Here is a 19202-nt window from a genome sequence, read left to right on the forward strand (position 1 = left end):
TAGCCTCTGCCTGGTTTCTAGGCAGGATGCCCCCGTTCTCTCCCAGGCGATGGCTTAGAAAGAACTAGATGAAGAGATAATATCAAGAATCTCTCTTTGGCCTTGTCTCTCCTTGTCAGTCTCTCCTGAGTTCTCCTGACCTTTGCCTCCCAGGCTTCTGAACGAGTCCCCAATTCAGAGTCAGAGGACTTGGGCTTGAGCCCTACATCTGCTGTATCATGATAATGATATTAGATTAATAATAATAACTGACATTTATAAAGAACTCTAACATTTATAAAGTTTTCCAGAGACTTTGCATCTCATTGGAAACTCACAAGAGCTCTATGCTATAAATATCCTTATACCTATTTTACCAATCAGTAAACTAAGGCTGAGAGATTAAATAATTTGTCAACAATCATATCAATCTGGGACAGTAAGTCCCAGAGACAGGATTCAAATCCAAGTCCTTCTGATTCCAGGTTTAGGATTCCTTCCACTGTACCATGTTGTCTCTCAAATGTCATGGCTGTATTACCTTGGGCCAGTCTCTTCCACTCTCTGGGACTCAGTTTCTCCCTCTGTGAAATGGGGGTAATAATATTTATATACTCCCTACCTTACCCACTGTGGGGAAAGCATGTAAAAAATGTTGATGATAATGATGATGACGATGATGATGGGGTGGGGTGGGGGTAGGGCTGGAATAGGAAGAGCTCAACAATTCTATTAACTGTCTTGTGCCTTCACAATTCACCTACCCGGTGGGTTAATCTTGGGCTAAGAACCTTTAGGAGGGGTTCTGTCACAATGTCATCAGCTGTTTAAGACCTAACGAAGGCTACAACCTTGGGGACTAGAAATTACTATCATTTTGACAGCTCCAGACCCAGTCCCAACAATCTTATAGCAAATGTGCAATGGAGACAGTGCTGAATTTGGAGCCAGAGGTGGTTGTGCTGTTGTTTCAGTTGTGTCCGACTCTTTGCAATACCATTTGGGGTTTTCTCGGCAAGTTTGCTATTTTTACAGCTAATTTTACAGATGAGGAAACCGAGACAAACAGCGTTAAGTGACTTGTCCACGGTCACACAGCTAGTAAATGTCTAAGGCCAGATTTTAATTCAGCTCTTCCTGACTCCAAGAGTAGTGCTCTATCCACTATATCTCCTAGACAGAGGACCTTGGTCCAAGTCCTGGCTCTGCCACTGACTACCTGTGTGATCTTGGGCTGGTCACTTCACTTTCCTCATCTGTAGAGGTTGGATTAGATGTTCTTCAAGGTCTTTTCCAGGTCTGTGTCAATCCAGTGATCCAAAGAAAAAAGGGGAAGGGAAAATGTGCAGCTCCCTAATATATCTCAAGAAGGTCCCTGGGACTTCAGGAGACACTAGATCTCAGGACTTAAAGCATGAAGGAACTAAAGAACACAGGAATCACAGAACAAGAGCTGGAAAGAGCCTTAGAGGCTCGGGGAAGAAATTTCATTTTATAGGTGAAAAAAAAACTGAGACCCAGAACCCTCTCCTAGCTACAGCTGGTCCCAGAACCCACCTGAAAAGGGAGGAGGTGAGTACCAGTGGAAAACCTGCCATCCCCCTGGGTGCCCAATAGGAGTAACCAATTCTATTCTTTGCAGTGAGATGGATAGTCACTAGACCTTACCATGTACCCCATTCTGGCTTCCTCAAGTCCTTCAGGCCCTACCATCCACCCTACCAGTATCCCCTGTGCATCCTTCACACTGTCATTTAAACAAATGATATGAGCTAAGGACCTCTGGTTTCTGCCCTCTGCAGAAACACTACGACTTCCAGGCCTTTCTTTTCTGCCTTGAAGCTGAATTTTCTTTTATGTATTGTCTCTCCCAATTAGAATGTGAGTTCCTTGAGAGTAGAAACCTTCTCACTTTTCCCACTTGTATTCCCCAGTGCTTAGCGTGTAGTAAGCACTTTTTTATATTCATTTATTCATTCATTTTTATGAGGGGAAGGAATTGAGGGCCAGAAACAGAAAATGACTTGCCCAAAGTCAAACAGTAAATCAATGACAGATCTCACTTAGCAACTGTGTAGCCTTGGGCAGAGCATTTCCCTTCTCTGACCCCTATTTCTTCACTTATAAAATGTAGATAATTATAATACACCACCTACCTATAAGGAATGTCACAAGGAACAAATGGAGTCATGCTTATATGCTATTATTAGTATAAAAATATATATTATTATAGGAAAGTGCTATATAAAGACCATGTATTTATTGCTGATCTCTGTTCCCTTCCCTTCTCTTCCTCTCCCCCTCCCCTCCATACCTAACAGATAGTAAATGCTCAAACTGAATTAGAAAGAGATTAAGCAGTGGGGAATCTCAGGCTCCAGCCAGGGCCCTCTGACAGTGAATATTTCTTTTACCTGGAAGACCAAGGGAGCCATTAATGACCACTTGCATTGGGCCATTAGACCAGTCCTGAATCAGTCTAATTATACTCTCTCGCAGAGCGCCCCATCCTCAACCTGATTCAGTTTTCAAGTCTTAGTTCTTTTTTCTTCACTTGTTTCTCTCCCAGGTGCCCTTTGGGCCCTGTCACTTTCCTGCTCAAATGCCTTTGGTATTTCCAATCTGCCTATGTGCCTCCTCTTGTCCCAGGCAGGCTGGTCTCTTACATAAGCCAGGCTCACTCAGTCTGTCATCTTGTGAGGAATGAGCCCTGATCTTATTTCTGTGCATGAAATCCTGCATCTCCCTCAAGGTCCAATCAGTCCCACCTCCTAGGAGCTTCTCCTGACTATTCTAGGATCTTCTGAACTAGGGCATGTGAAAGTCAGAACCACAGTGATCTATTAGCAAGACAATTGAACCTTGAAAGGGAGGATATTCTCTTTCATCTTTTAACAATGAGTATAGGGCCCTGAACATGTAGGTGCTTTACCCATTTGAGTTCAATCAAAATTAATCCAGGGTCACAGATTTGATTATTATATGGGCCATGGGATCATAGGATTTAGAGCAGGAAGGGGGCCCAGGATTATCTCATGAAACCTTCCTCATCTTGCAGACTCAATTACTCCCTCTAAGAAGATTCTCTCCTCTGACCCCAGACTGATCCCTAATCTCAAGCCCCAACTTGAACCTTAGCCTCGTCACAGACAGAGACCTGAGCTTGACGGCGGGCTGAGCCCAGATCCTGGTCACAGACCTGACCCTGGCTAGAGACTGAGCCCTGACCCTCCACACGCTGATCCCCAAACCTAACCACAGGCTGAGACTTAATCGTGAATACAGACTGAACTCTAACTGTGAAGATGCTGCGCCCAAAACCTGAACACAAATGGAGCTCTAACTCTGACTAGATACAGAACCCTAAACCTGAACATTGACCCTAACAAAAGACTGAACCCTGAACCTGACCACAGACTGAGCCCTGGCCTTGGCCATAGACTGAATGACTCCAGATACTTTCCTTGCCCTCATTTCAAAGGGAATGAGAAAGCCTGAGGCTGAAGGGGAAAAGGACAGAAAGGAAGAGCTGGGGCAAAAGATGGAGGGAAGAAGGAAGGAAGGAAGGAAGGAAGGAAGGAAGGAAGGAAGGAAGGAAGGAAGGAAGGAAGGAAAGAAGGAAGGAAGGAAAGAAGGAAGAAAGAAAGGAAGGAAGGAATTCCAGGAAGCTGGCTGAGAGGAGGCAGGAAGGGCAGGCAGGGACTCCATAAGAATGCAAGGCGTAAGCAAGGCAGGAGGTGAGGTGAGAAGAGGTGGACGGGGCTGCACTAACATGGCATTACTGGTGGTGGCCGCTGTCTCTTGGGCCGCAGAAACCACTCCGCACTTGGCACATTTCAAGGCCAGACCATACAGGGGCACTGCCATCTGACTGGAAGTGAAATCAAAGACTGAAACAAAACCAAATACCTTTTGCTCTCAAAACACAAAAGAAAAGGGGGACTAAGGAAGCAAAGGGGGGAAGAAACCCAAATTTATTAGGGAAGGAAGGTCTAGGGGATGGAGAGAAGGATGTACCTGGGAGGAAGGAAGGAGGTAGGGCAGGAGAAGGCATATAAGATAAGGTTCACAAGCACAGAGTGGGGCATCTTCCAGCCCAGTGCCTAGCCCAGGCCTGCTCTGAGACTCTGGGGAGGAGGATATTAGAACCCCAGCTCTCATCCTTGACTCCTGACTGAAGGAAGCACTGGAAGGAGAGGGGGTAAAGTGGGTAGCCAGGGCTGATGCTGGGGGTGGTGGTCAGGGGTTTTGTTGGAGGGGATCCAGTGTCGCTGGATCTCACTGGCTACCTGAGGATCTAAGCTGATATGATAGGGGTGGGAAGGGGGGGAGACGTGGTGGGATTTCATGGTCAGCTTTTAAATCCTTGTGTTGAAAAGTCAGAGAAAAGTTTAGGAGGCCTGCAGGATCTGGGGGATTATGTTTCTGATTATCTGGGTATCTGTATTTATAAGGGTGAGTAAAAGTGGGTCTAGATCTGTGTCTACATATATGTGTATGTTTACATATGCCTGTGTGCCAGGGGTTGTGTGTGTGTGTGTATTTGTCCATGTGTCTGTAGACTGATCTCCCCAAGGGCAGTGCCACACCTCTCCCTTCCAGGCACGTAACAGAGTTCAGCCTCATGGGGCTCAGTACAGACCTGGTGACTGATGGATGGACTGAGAGGAGTGTGAACAGATGTCTGCTTACATGTCTATCTATAACTAGCAATGTACCTGTGTTAGTGTATGAGAGCATGCCTGTATGGGTATGAGTCAAACTCAGAATACCACAGTTAGGGAGGGGCTTAAGGTTCAATCCTTCCTGATTTAGGGCTTGCCTTTCCAAAAGACAGGGTGGATCAGTGGAAAGAGCACCATAATGAGAGTCATGAGACCTGGTTGGCTCACACCAGTTAGCAAAAGCTGGTGCGTAAGCATTTACATGTCTGAAATAGGCAAATGCTACTACTCAAGGCTTTATTTGTCACTTTTTTGATTGTTTAGACCAGATGTGTCAAATATATGACCAGAAGCCTCCCCTCCCCCCACCCCAGTTCCCTAATGCAGCTGAACCAGATTAAAATATAATTGGGAAATATATAACAAAATAAATACAAACACAATAAAACACAGATAATGTTACTTTGTGGTTTTCTTGGTCAATGTTGTTTCTATATGAGTTTGATACCACTGCTCTAGACTTAAAGAAGTGATAGAGAAAATTTTAATAATGGAGGTTAAAATTTAAAGTATGTGTGGTATACTACTACCTCCTCTACCCCCACCCCCCACTGGCCCAAGGAGCTGGTTGTTAAACGTTTACCTGGTTCTATCTGACACTACCTATGTGGTCTTCTTTTGTGCCTCAATTTACTCAGCTCTAAAGGAAAGGGACTGGCCTTGTTGTTGGGTCATTTTAGTCATGTCTGACTCCACATGACCCCATTTGGGATTTTCTTGGTAAAGATACTGAAGTGGTTTGCTATTTCCTTCTCCAGTTCATTTTTACAGATGAGGAAACTGAGGCAAATAGGTTTAAGTGACTTGTCCAGGATGACACAGCTAGTAAGTGTCTAAGGCCTGATTTGAGCTCAGGTCCTCCTGAGGAGCACCAGGGCTGGTGCTCTACCTTCTGAGCCCCCTAGCTAGCTGAGACTGGCCTCATTGACCTCTAAATGCCTGCTCTAAAAGTCTATGCTCTGACTCTATATTCCCAAACAGGTAGCAGCACATCCATCTTAACACCTCCTGTGATAGTGAGCTCGCGGTCCTCTGGGTCAGCCCATTCCACTGTTGGGCAGCTCTGACTCTTAGGTGAAAGAACCAAGTTCTTTCTTAAACAGTTGCCTCCTCGTGCCTTCCAGGATGGATCACCAAGATCTTGTTTTACTTCAGAGAAATGGAGCCAGTTATTTGAGGTGATGCAGCAAACAGACGGTACAACTGGCATTCGGGCTGAGGCCTTTTGCCTAGTGGAGGCTGTGCTAACAACTCTTCCCCCCTCCCTCTGCATCCCAGTCTGTCCTCTGGAGCCAAGCAGAATAAAGCTAATCCCTCTCCCCCCTTGCCCATGGCAGCCCTTCACGGCCTGAAGATAGCCAGAGCGTCTCCCCTCCCTCTCCCCGCCAATCAACCCTCATCTCCTGGTCCCTGAGTTTTCTCTTCCCCAGGCTAAACATTCCCAGTTCCTTCAACTTATTCTGGGTATGACCTGCCTTCACCCTGCTAGGCACTCTCCTCTGGACCTACTCCGGCCTGCTCATGCTCCTCTTATGATACATAGACAAAGTGAGTATGACCTTGGGAGGAACGTATGCGGCTATGCCTAGAGGCGCAACGGATAGAATGCTGGCCTTGAAGTTGGGAGGACCTCAGTTCCAACCCTGCCTCAGACACTTACTAGCGTGTGACTTGAGGCATGCCATTTATCCTCAGTCTGCCTCAGTTTCCTTGTCTGTGTAATGGGCACAGTAACAGTACCTACCTCCCAAGGATGTTGTAAAGATCAGATGATGTAATATTTGCAAAGCGCTTTGTAAATGCTGGCTATTCACATTATACTCATCTGACAGAGCATTCCAGAGCCCGCACTCTGTTCAAAGCCCTAGGCTAAGCACTAGTGAACAGTAGTTACAAGAGGTCGCATCTGCATAGCTCTTTGTAGAAATGATTTCCTCAAAGCCCCGCCCCCCCCCCAACCCGACCCTCCTTGACACAGATCTAAAACTTCTGTTGTCATCTATTCGGCAGAGAAGGAAACCGAAGCCCCAGTGTTCAGACTCAAAGGTCAATTTTCTCACAACCACCCCGTGAGGTCCATGGTATACACATTCTAATTCCTATTTCACAGATGAAGCTATTGAGACTCAGAGAGGGGAGATCACAGAGCAAGTTGCAGTGGTCTTTGCCAGACACTTACACTGCTTCTGTAATTGTTGTATATGAAAGAGTGTAGTGTGATGTGTGGGTGTGGGTGTGTGCATGTAGAAATTTTGTTGTTGTTCAGTTTTGTCCAACTGTTTGGGACCCCATTTGAGATTTTCTTGGAAGAAATACTGGAGTGGTTTACCATTCCATTCTCCAGCTTATTTTACAGATGAAAAAACTGAGGCAAACGGGGTTAAGTTATTGGCCCAGGGTCACCCAGCTTAAAGTGTGTGAGGCCGGATTTGAACCCAGGAAGATGAGTCTTTCTGATTTCAGGCCCTGTGCTAGATCTACTGTGCCACCTAGCTGCCCCTTGTGAAGAAATAGCCCTTTCCTTATCACTGATAATATTGCTTAAAACTGTACCTGGTTTGGTTTGCGTGATATAGATGGGACACTGTAAACACTGTTGGTTTGCGTGATGTGGATGGGATGCTGTAAACACTGTTGGTTTGCGTGATGTGGATGGGACGCTGTGAACACTGTTGGTTTGCGTGATAGAGATGGGACACTGTAAACACTGTTGGTTTGCGTGATGTGGATGGGACACTGTAAACATTGTTGGTTTGCGTGATGTGGATGGGACACTGTAAACATTGTTGGTTTGCGTGATGTGGATGGGACGCTGTAAACACTGTTGGTTTGCGTGATGTGGATGGGACGCTGTAAACACTGTTGGTTTGCGTGATGTGGATGGGACGCTGTGAACACTGTTGGTTTGCGTGATAGAGATGGGACACTGTAAACACTGTTGGTTTGCGTGATGTGGATGGGACACTGTAAACATTGTTGGTTTGCGTGATGTGGATGGGACGCTGTAAACACTGTTGGTTTGTGTGATATGGATGGGACACTGTAAACATTGTTGGGGGCCTAGAGTTAGAACAATATTGGTTTGGTAAGATGAAATGTCTAGTCCACATCTTTCCTAGGGTTGTGCCATTTTTTTCAGACATAGAAATTGTAATTCAGAGGTTAAGCAAGTTGCCCAAGGTCTCATATGGTGATCACGGGCAAAGTCAAGGTTCTCTCCTTACTCTTTCTGAGACACAATAATGACTCCTTACTCCCTCGAAGGACCCAAGAATTTTGATCTGCAAAGGACCTTAGAGGAGGCAATGGGGTCTAACAGAAAGACCAGTGGATTTGGAGTCAGGAGACCCATGTTCAAATGCCAACTCTGTGTGACTCTGAGTAAGACACTTCGCCTCAATAGTTCTCAGCTTCCTCCACTTTAACATGAATGGATCTGGAACCAGAGGACAGGTTTGAATCTGCCTTCTACTATTTATCACCTGTGTGGATCTGGATACCTCTCTGGGTCTTAGTTTCCAGATCTGTAAAATGAGAGGGCTGGACTAGACATCCTTTGTGATCTCTTTCAGCTCTAAATTGATCATCTTATTAAGATTCATCAACTTGGACGGAGCCTGGCTAAAGGTCCATAGGATTTCAGAGTTCAAATGGATGTTGTAGATCATCTCTTCTGCTTCCCTCATTCACAGAAGGAGGAAACAGAGGCACAGAGCTAGGGAACGGCCTCGCCCAAGGTCATATAACCAGTCAATTATCATGCCCAAGACTTGAATCAAGATCTCCCGATGGTTTTCAGGATATCGTGCTGGCTCTGTGGTGAGGTGGGCAAATCATATCATCTCTCTGGGTCTCAGTTTTCCTATCTGTAAAGCTGGGAGACTGAAAACAAAACTGGAAGAGTCACTAATAATTGCTTGTTGTGACTTAAGTGATTTGCCCAAGGTCATAAAGGTTGTACATAGTGAAAGCACATTCAGGGTTTGAACTCGGGGTTTCTAAAGCCAAATCCACGGCTCTTTTGACTATAGAAGTTGGCCAGTGAGTAGGCTGGAAATGGAAAAGAACATGAAATGGTCTGGATGTCAGAGGTCAGGGAGTGGTGGCAAGCAGGCCAATGGCCAGTGGATGCAGGGTTGGTTAATCTGACACTTAGTGGCTGGGTGACCTTATACATGGTACATCCTTCCTGAGCCTCGGTATCCTCATCTGTCAAGTGAACAGATATTAATATCCCTTGCCCTCCAGGGTTATAAGATAAAGTTTGTAAAACAATCTGCTAACCTCAAACTCGTATGTAAATATTAACTACGATCATTATTATTAACCATGGGAAGGGCGCTAGACAAAGGAAATCTTTAAGAGAAAATTCCCAGGCTATGGAACTCAAGCCTGGTGCAGTAGAAAAGAAAACAAAAGGCCTTGTAATAATAATAATATTACATAATTATATGGTACCTATTATGTGCCAGGCACTGTGCTATGCTCTTTATAATTATTATCTCATCTGATCCTCACAACAAGCTAGGGAGATAGGTACAATTACGATCTCCATCTTACAGATGAGGAAACTGAGGCAGGCTGAGATTAAGTGACTTTGCCCAGGGTCACACAGGTAGTAAGTACTTCAATCTGGATTTGAACTCAGGTCTTCCTGATTCCAGACCATGTGTCTGGTTTTGGCTGGGATCAAAAGATCTGGGTTTGAATTCCACCTCCAATACATAATAGATGGGTGACCCAGAAATAATCCCTCTAGCTTCATTTTCTTCCTCTGCAAATCTAGAATCCTTCGAGGCTTCCTGAAGACATTGATTGGCATGGGTACTTCCTCCATGGAAGCAGGGCCCGATCCCTCCACACCTTAGCAGATGAGTAGCTAACCTTATCCTCTGGCGGCCAACCTTCCCATGATGTGTTTCTCTTCACTCAGCAAGGCCAGTCATCTGGTGTAATGGAAAGAACACTGGATTTGGAGTCAGGGAATGTGGGTATGAATCCTGGTTCTCACAACCTGTATGACCTTGGCCAAGTCACTCCCTGTGGTCTTCAGTTTCCTGATGTATAAAATGAGGGTTGGACATGACAGTCTCTTAAGTTTCTCTGCTGATTTAGACCCTAGGATTTCATGGAACGTGGAAGGCACAGATTTCACTGATGTGCCTGAGCTCAAAGCCTCCCCAGGGCTTATGTTCCACTGGCATAGCTTCTGGGGGCTCCTAGAAATTGTGCCACAGGAGTAAAGCCCCTGGGGCACCTCTAGGCCACAATGATAATCACTGCAGGAACACATAGATGGAGGTTCAATACCATCCCCATCTGCAAAAAGGGGATGTGGAATACTTGCAATCTCTACTCTCCAACACCACCATGCAGAAAGGATTTCGAAACCTGAAAGTGCTGGAGGGGTGGGAGCTGGTGCTACATCATCGTTTGTTTTATTTTCCCAACTTTCCTCAATGAGCAACACCATGGCCTGGAGAAGTTTCTGGAATCAGAATCAGGAAGAAGAGGGGTCCTGGGCCCATTTCTCATGGGATGTATGACTGTGGATGAGTCACTTAATTTCCCAGAGCAGTCATTGCCTCACCCGCAAAATGGGAGCCTCACCGAGTTGCTAGGAGGCTCCAGGAAGATAACGTATGTCAAGTGTTTTGCGAACTTCAAAATGCTCTAACGTATAGCCTTTTTTCTGGAGGAGGGTTGTGACATTCAGAATTTTTAAAAAGTAAAATTTTTAAAAATACTTTTAAAATGCTATCTAAATGTCAGCTATTATTATTACTAAACCTCTTTTTTTGGGGGGAGGAGACTGTTCCCTGTCTTGGAATTGCTGAGTGAAGGAAGAGGGTGTCTGGATTGCAGCTAAGAGAATCTGGACAGCACTGAAGGGGAGAGAGGGAGAGATACTTGTTGTTCGGTCAATTTTTAGTCATGTACAACTCTGTGACCCCATTTGGGGTTTTCTTGGCAAAGATATTGGAGTGGTTTGCCATTTCCTTCTCCAGCTCATTTTACAGACGAGGAAACTGGGGCAAACAGGGTTAAGCGAGACACCCAAGGTCATACAGGTGGTAAGTGTTGGAGGCTGGATTTGAACTCAAGAAGATGAATCTTGCCGAGTCCAAGCCCAGCATTCTATCCACTGTACCACCTGGCTGCCCGGGGAGGGATACAGGCAGTACTAAAGACGCAGAAGCTCCTGGCCCCCTCACTTCCACTACTATAGTTCACAGCCCCAGTGGGGGCCCTCTCCTCGAGAAGCCTTTCTTCACATTCCTCCACCCCTGGCCCCAGATCAAGGTCAAAGGGTTATTAGCTTTAGGGCCAGAAGTGACCAGAGAGATCATTTAATCCACTCTGTCACACTCTGCACAAGGTCACAAATGTACTAAGGATCAGAGTAAGGCAGGCCTCTTTGCTTCAAGACCTCTAGTTTAGGGTGACCCGTCCCCTCCGGAGGAAGCCTGTTCCACTTTGGGACGGATCAAAGTCTTTAGGAAGCTTTTCCTGACATTGAGATTCGATGTATTTATCTACAATTTCTTGTTCTCACTCCTCATTGCTCCTAGTTCTTTTTTTTTCCCCGGGGGCTCAGCATAACACACTAAAAACTATTAAGTTTCCCAGTTTTTTCAGTGTATCCCCCTATGGCATAAACTCAAAGCCCTTCTTCTGTCTACTTCTTGGCTTGACCCAACTCAACTATGGCCTTCCTAAAACATGGCACTCAGAAATCAATACAAAACTTCAGAAAAGGAGCAGACGACAAGGAGGCTATCGTGTCCTTTATCCTGGGTGCTATTCCACACTTGATGCAGCTTCAGAATATATTTCTTGCCCGCCATAGCCTGTTCTTGTCTCATTTCGAGCCTGCGGTCCTCTAAAAACCCCAGATCTTTTTCAGACAAAAAGATCAACTACTGCTAACAGTCTTATGTTTCTGGAGTTGATTCCTTGAACTCAAGAATAAGCTCTTGCATTTGCCCTTTACTAAGTTTCATTTCATTAGACTCAGAACTATAACCCAGCATGTGAACATTTGCTTTGATTCCTGACTCCACCACCCAGCACCTGGGCTGCTCCTTCCAGCTTTGTGTTGTATGGAAGTATGATCTCTTACTCATCATTAATTTTTTTAAAGGTTAAGCAGCCCAAACCCAGGAGACCAACCTTTTTTGTACCGAACCATGAATGGCCACTCGAGTCACTGGATGTCCAACCAGGTCTGAATCCAATTAACTGAGCTACTGCCTAGACCACACATCTTCACCCTTTCCACAAGAATAGCATGTAGTTCTTTATTAAATACTTTGCTAAAATCTGAGTAAATGTTATCCACAGCATTTCCTTGATCTGCCAAATCCTTTGATCTAATTTTGAAAAAAGGTTAGTGTAATGCAACCTGCTTTTGGTAATTTTCCTAAAGTACAGACCTGACCGTGTCAATTGCCTGTTCAATAAACTCCCTATCACCTGTAAGGTCCAATGCAAACTCCTTTATTTGGCATTTGAAGTGCTTTGCAAACTGGCTCCAACTTACCTTTCTACTGTGTGTGTGTGTGTGTGTGTGTATGTGTGTGTGTGTGTGTGGGGTATGTATATATTATGTGTCTGTGTGCATGTACACATGAATAGATATATATGTGTATATACATATGTTTATGTGCACATATAGGTTGTGCACTGTACAAATAAAGTGTATGTATACATAATAAATCTTCTAGCCCTCTTTGTATATATATATGTGCATACATGTATATTTGTATACACAGAGTATGTATATGGGTTTATATCTATAGATATGCACACACATACATCCACTGCTGTCCTATACAGCCAAACTGACCTTGCTGTTCCTCCCACATGACATCTCTTCTCCTGTCCCTTTGTACAGGTTGTCTCTGAAGTTTGGAATGTTCTCTTATGCCTTTTAGAATCTCTATTTTCCTTCAGATTTGGGTTCAAGTACCACATTCTACCTGAGGCCTTTCCCAATTCCCCCAGCCGCTGGTATCTCCAGACTCCCCCTTATTGTATTTACTTTGTATATAATTATATGTATATGCTGCTACCCCCATTTGAACATGGACTCCTTGAGAACACAGCTTCATTTCTGTATTTATAACCCGACACAGACCTGCCACGATGGCTCAGAAACTTTTTTTAAAGCCTACCTGGAATTCTGTTAACCTAGAGAGTACTCGCTGAGAGACTTCCTCTACCCATGTACATATTTCCCTACTTGGTGACTATTAAGCTGTCTGTGATGTTGATTAGGTTAGGAGACTCACCCAAGGCCACTCAGTTAGTATGAGGCCATAGTGAGACACAGGTCTTCCTGACTCTTCATTCATCATACTGGTGCATGGCAGGTGCTTAATAAAGGCATGTTGATTGAATGATTGATACAGCCAGGGTGATTCTTTTTGATAACTGCTTTCTTTTCTAGACGTTCACTAACTATCCTTTTACTAATATATTCTAGAATTCTGCCAGGAATCAAAGTCCTTTTCACTGTCTCACTGTCTCCAGAATCCATTCTCTTCCCTCTCTTGGAAACCAGGCTAACATTTGCCTTTCCCGCTCTTGAAGGATTTTCCACAACCTTTTCCCCATCGCTGAGCTCGTGCTCCGGTCTTCTGATATCCTGCCTGCCCTTCTCTCCCCCCTACCAGCCGATCTTCCCTTCCTCAGATTTCTTACAACACATCATCACCTGGACCTCGTCTTTGTACTTATCTCCTACCCTGTGGTTTATCCTAATCTCTCCCTTCTCTTAGGTTATAGCTCATAGCCAGCAAAGGCTGTGGCCTACCTAGCTGCCTCTCTTCTGGTTGTGGGCAAAGGGAGCTGGGCATAGTAAACACTTAACAATGTTTGTGGAACTGGATTGAATTGGACAGAATAAGGAGGAAGACCCTGAGCTGAGGGAGCTGGACTCCCTTTTGTGCTGGAGGGTCTTGGGGTACTTTCATGGCACCTGTCTTGGAGGTTTGCTGTTAGCATCAAATGAAACAAGCCAGTGTATGTAAAGTCCTTTGCAAACCTTAAAGTGCTATCTATATCTATATTTATAGCTATCTACCTACCTACCTACATCTATACACATATATATGTATATATACAGAAATGTACGTCTCACCTATTATTACTATTACTGTGTAACCGTGTGTGTATGTATGTGTGCACACACCTATGAATGAGGATCAGAAGGGAAGATGGCAGTGCCACTGTGGGTGCCCCCCTGAGGGGATTCCCAGATTCTTCCATCCTCGTCACCGGCACCCCTCCAATGTAGGGTCATTCAGGATAGCTCTGGAATGAGGGTGAGCAAAGGATTGAGAACTGAGGGCTAAGAATCAAAGGCCAAAGGTCAGGGGCAGAGAGCAAGGGGCTGGGGGGCACAGGGCTGAGGAATATAGGCTGAGGGTGGAGGGTAGAGAGCTAAGGAATTAGTGCTGAGAACTGAAGCTCAGGGAAGGGGGAAGAGGTGGGGGCCAGAAAGCTTAGAACCAAAGGTTAAAGGCTGGGAGCAGGGGTGGGGGTGGGGCGCTAATGGCTAAAGGCAGAGGGCTAAGGTTGAGCGAGTGGACCACCTGATTGTGGGCTATGGAAGTGGGAGTGTGCTGCCCACTGCTTGGGGGAAGGCAGGGTAAAGAGGAGTGAGGAGAACAGAGGAAGAGGGACAGAGGAAGGGCGAGAGTATTTGGGGCAGGGACAGGTGGGCACCGAGTGGCAAACCTCCTAACAGGCAGGATGCTAAAGACCTTCCAGGACAGACAGACAGACGGACACACACATAGAAACAGAGTGGCACCAAGAAACAGAGATGGGGCTGGGGAGCTTGAGGGCTGGGGAACAAAGGAGGCAAATTTCAACACAAAATGAGATCCATAACCAGCCAGCCAAGGCATCAGCCCTTCTCTTCCCAGAAGTGTCTACATTTTTTTTTGTGTTCCTTATACCAGCAAGCAAGAAAGAACTCTTTCTTGGGCCACCATGGGACTCTCTGTGTGACCTCAGACAAGTCTCTAGCCCTCTCTAGTTCTCCTTCTCCAACTATGTAAAGTAGGAGAAAAAATCTTACCTCTCAGAGGACAAAGGGAGTGGATCGGCTCTGGAAAATGATATGATCTGTCCAAGTACAGACAGCCCTTGAAAAAGTATTATCACAGAAAAAAATGGGGCTATCAGGAACCTAGAAGATTCTATAATCAAGTCCCCTAATTTTACAGACAAGGAAACTGAGGACTAGAGAAAAGATACTTGTCCAAGGTCTCCTAGAAAGCAAGTCATGTCAGAGCAGGGACTCAAACCAGGTCTCCTGACTTCAGGTCCACCATGGCACCAGACAGGCCCAATCAACTCAAGCTGCCTGATAGCTCTGCTGGGCACATATTAAGTGTTTCCTAAACCCTTGCTGATGGGCTGAGGAAACAAAAATGGGGATGTAGGGCCCCGAGGAGTCCAGCTCAGCTTTGCCCAGCCACCACCCATGCTCACATTTCGCCATGTAGGGGATGTGCCCAGCTGGGTCTCTTCCGTATCCCCCCCCCCCACTCCACCCCATGGTCTGCCTCTGGCTTGGGATCCCATCTTGCTGCTTGGTTATGAATCAAAATTGTTTTCAGGGACTTGGAGAGCTTTTCTCTTTTTTGCAGTTTCAATGTTTCAAAACAAAACAAGACACTTTTTTTTCATCTTCTCAGAGGAAAGAATGAGGCCGCCTACCCTGCCCGTTCCTTCAGCTTTTTATCTGTGATCCCGTCTTTGGACACAAGTTTGTTAAAAACCAAGATCCCGATGACCATGTTCACCTGTTGGCACAGAAAATGAGAGACGAGTTGGCAGGGCCCCAGGGGGCTGGCAGGAACAGCAGCTTGCTTGCTTGTTTCCTCCCTTGGGGGTACAGCCTCTGCAGAGCTAGGGGGGAATGATATCAGGCCCCATCTGGCTGCGGGAGTTTTCCCTCTGCTCCACTCCTCAGCCTGAGACCTCAAGGCTATTTACCAATCAGATCTGGCAAGGCATGAGCAGCAAAATGTTGACTGGGCTGGAGACACAGATCTGCTCCAGGAAGCTTCAATCATTAAGCCCTGGTTGGCCACAGGCCTGGGAGCAGGGGGCAGGGGGCACAAGTAGGGCATCCCTAGGGGCTCTGAGGAGCTATGGACCATTTCAAATGTGAGGGGCAGAGGAGTCCCTAGGAAGTATAAGTGGACCCAGAACATTCCCAGGAAGTGGCAGGAGCATGTGGCACTCCTAGGAGGGTTGGGGAATTCCTGAGAGAATGAGGAACTGTGGCATCCCTATGGGGTATAAAGGGTCCATGGCATCCGCGGGGGAAAGAGGAGAAGGTCCAGCACCTTGGACCTAGCCTTCCTCAGGAGGTGTCAGGAGCTCAGGTGACTCAGTTAATAGGAAGCCCATCCAATCTCCCAAGGAGGGGTTGAGGAGGCTGGGTTGTTCCTGGAGAAGCATTGAGGGACTGAGGCTTCCTATGGGATAGGAGGGGCATATTGACATCCCTGGTGAAAAAAGGAGAAGGATCTAGTACAGGGGTGGGGAACCTGAGACCTTTAGGCCACATGTGACCTTCTAGATCCTTAAGTGCGGCCTTCTGACTGAATCCAAATCCTTCTGGATTTGTTCTGTAAAATTCAGATTCCATCAAAAGGCCGCACTTAAGGACCCTAGAAGGCCTCATGGGGCCTTAAGGCCACAGGTTCCCCACCCCTCTTCTAGTACCTAACAAATGTAGGGGCCCAGCCATTTCATGGAGGTATGAGGGACAGCCCATCCTTACAGGAGAGCTTGAGCATCCTAGAATGTTCTAGGGGGTAGGGATGGCAAGAGGCTGGAGCATCCCTATGAGCTACGAGGGCTCTGAGATATCCTAATCAACCTGGGGCCTGCGAATTTATTTTTGTTGATATTTTGATAACCGTTTCTACATAACTGATTTCTGCTGTAATCCTATGTGCTTTAGTTTATGTATTTAATGCATTTTCTGGGGCAGCTAGGTGGTGCAGTGAGTACAGCACCAGCCCTGGAGTCAGGAGGACCTGAGTTCAAATCCGGCCTCAGACATTTGACATACTTCCTAGCTGTGTGACCTTGGGCAAGTCACTTAACCCCAATTGCCCTGCCTTCCCCCCTCTTAAAAAACACCAAAATAAAAGAATTTTCTAAGAAGGGATCCATTGGCTTCACCAGACTACTGGGGGGCGGGGGGGCTATCACATAAAAACAGATTCAAGAACCCCTGTTTTAGGGAGTTCAGGGATGAAGTTAAATCACATAGTATACTAGAGTCATGGGTTTGCATCTCAGATATTACGCCTTACAGGGCCGCCTTGGGGGTGGGGGGAGAGATGGCACCAGAAGCCAGCCTCTCTGGGCACAGAGGTGGAGAAGGGGCAGGCCCGGGTCTGCCATGTGACCTAGAGGATAGGGAAGATTAAGTACAAATGAGCCTTGGGCTTCCTTAGCCTCAGCTGAGGAGACACAAGGAGAGATGATTCTTACGCGCTGTGTACCCTACCACATAACCCGGCTTTCCCCCTCATGGGAAAGAATGGGGAAGCTGACGCCCGGCCAAGGACAGGTGTGTAGAAGGGGGATGGGGTTCCCTTTGTGACCAAGGTCAGGGCTCAGACTACAGGCAGGGGCAGGGCTTGGTTTGTGACCAGGGTCAGGCCTCACTTTGTGACCCAGGTCAGGGCTCAGTCTGGGGACAGAGAGAATAAATAGAAACCAAATGGCTAGACCCTAGAAGACTTGTCTCATGAGCTCTGTGACCCAGCAACTGAAGTGGTATACATGGGGCAAATGGTAAGATGACAGGCCTCTTTTCATTGTGAGCAGGGACCCTTGCAGATCCCCACCTCATGGATTCCAAGGTCCCTCTGAGCTCCAATCCTGCTACTCACCAGATGTGTCACCTTGGGGAGTAAATGGTAACGCCCATTTTCTCTAGTACTGAACGAAGCATCTTACTCAGAACAACCCTGTAAGGTGTGGACTACATGAATAGTATCCCCACTTGACTGATGAGTAAACTGAGGCTCACAGACATTAAAGTCAATTTCATTTCTTTGGGCCTCAGTTTCCTCATCTGTAAAATGTAGAGTCACTGATGCCTTTCGATCCTTCTTGGGAAATCTATAAGATGAGTACTTTGATGTGACATTGGTTTTGGAACCAATACCAATATTGGGGTTACATGGGGCACCTCAGTCGTTCCGTCAGTTCTCCCTGGATCCTCCCAACAGACCTGTAATGTAGGTAAGGTGGGCCAGGTATTATTCTCCTCAATTCAAAAGTGAGGAAACAGGCCTATAGAGGGAAGAGGCCGTTCAGCGTCACAAAGTCAGTGGAACAGTTGGGATGTGAATCTAGGACTCCTGAATTCTCCTTCCTTCACTCATCTCCAAGAGATGGGGAGTGATAAAGATCAACTGAAAAATCCTTTGCTATCCTCCAGTATAGGCCACTTCCCAAATTAGGGGACTTGGGAAACAATCTCTAAGCTCCTGTTCAAATATCCTGGGGATGGGGGCAAAAGACACCCCAGCAGCCGCCCAAGGAATCCAAGTTGACCCCATGTTAAGAAAACCAAAGATACGGATTCCCCACTTACTGACCAGATACAGGTACAGGGCAATTATTCACCTTACAAAAACGTTTCTTCTTCTCACAAGCGCTCATCTCCCCCATTGCAGAGAAGGGTATGTTTATGGCAGATACCTTCCTTGACAGGAGGTCTGGTGGGATTGGGGAGCAAGGAGATCTAAGCTAACATGTGGAGCTCTCATTCTGGGACCAGCCCTCCAGAGACCAGCCCTCCGTGTCAGGAAGAGTCGGCGAAAGGCTCCAACCTCTCGTTTAAGATTTACTTCGCATACTATTGCCCTTCACGTGTTCTTTCTACGGTCAAAATGAATTGATCCGTCCCTCTCACCCTCTCCAGAGGTTCTTTGGCTGTGCCATCTCTCGGGCCTGGGAGGGCCATTCACCCCGTGCCAATCTCCTTCTGTTGAAATCCTTCTCTCTTCCTTCATGGACTAGCCCCAGTAACGCCTCCTTCATAAGCTTTCCCTGCTTTCGCTCTTCCTCCACTGAAGAGGATCAGTAAGATCTTCCTCCATAAGTAGGAGGCAACATGGTAAGTAGAAAGAACCCCGGCTCTGAAGTCAGAAGACCTGGGTTCGAATCCTATTGCCACCAAATCCTACCTGTGTGACCTTGCCCAAGGTCACCCTCCCTACGACTTGTTTTCCTCATCGACCCAAAAAAGAGGGAGTAGAACTGGATGGAACTGGTCTCCATCTACACAAACTGGGATGACACGTCTTCTTTGGCATCACAATCGCTGTGTAAAGTGAGGTGTGCACATAGGGAAAGGCGGGGGGGGGGGGGAAATCAGCATCTACATACCACTTACTGCGTGCCAGGCACTGTGCTAAATGCTTTACAAATATTTAATTTGATCCC

At 46.4% G+C, this 19202-nt stretch overlaps 1 protein-coding gene across 1 annotated transcript in view; it reads right to left on the reverse strand.

Annotated features, from left to right (window-relative positions):
* ADGRB1 (adhesion G protein-coupled receptor B1) overlaps positions 1–19202 on the reverse strand; it is a 220641-nt gene that overhangs the window by 32165 nt on the left and 169274 nt on the right. The window contains exon 23 of the mRNA XM_036741341.1: positions 15438–15523. Coding sequence (XP_036597236.1) covers positions 15438–15523 — 86 coding nt within the window. The remainder of the gene's footprint in view (positions 1–15437; positions 15524–19202) is intronic.

This window comes from Trichosurus vulpecula, chromosome 1 (assembly GCF_011100635.1).
Source record: "Trichosurus vulpecula isolate mTriVul1 chromosome 1, mTriVul1.pri, whole genome shotgun sequence".
Taxonomy (NCBI): Eukaryota; Metazoa; Chordata; class Mammalia; order Diprotodontia; family Phalangeridae; genus Trichosurus; species Trichosurus vulpecula.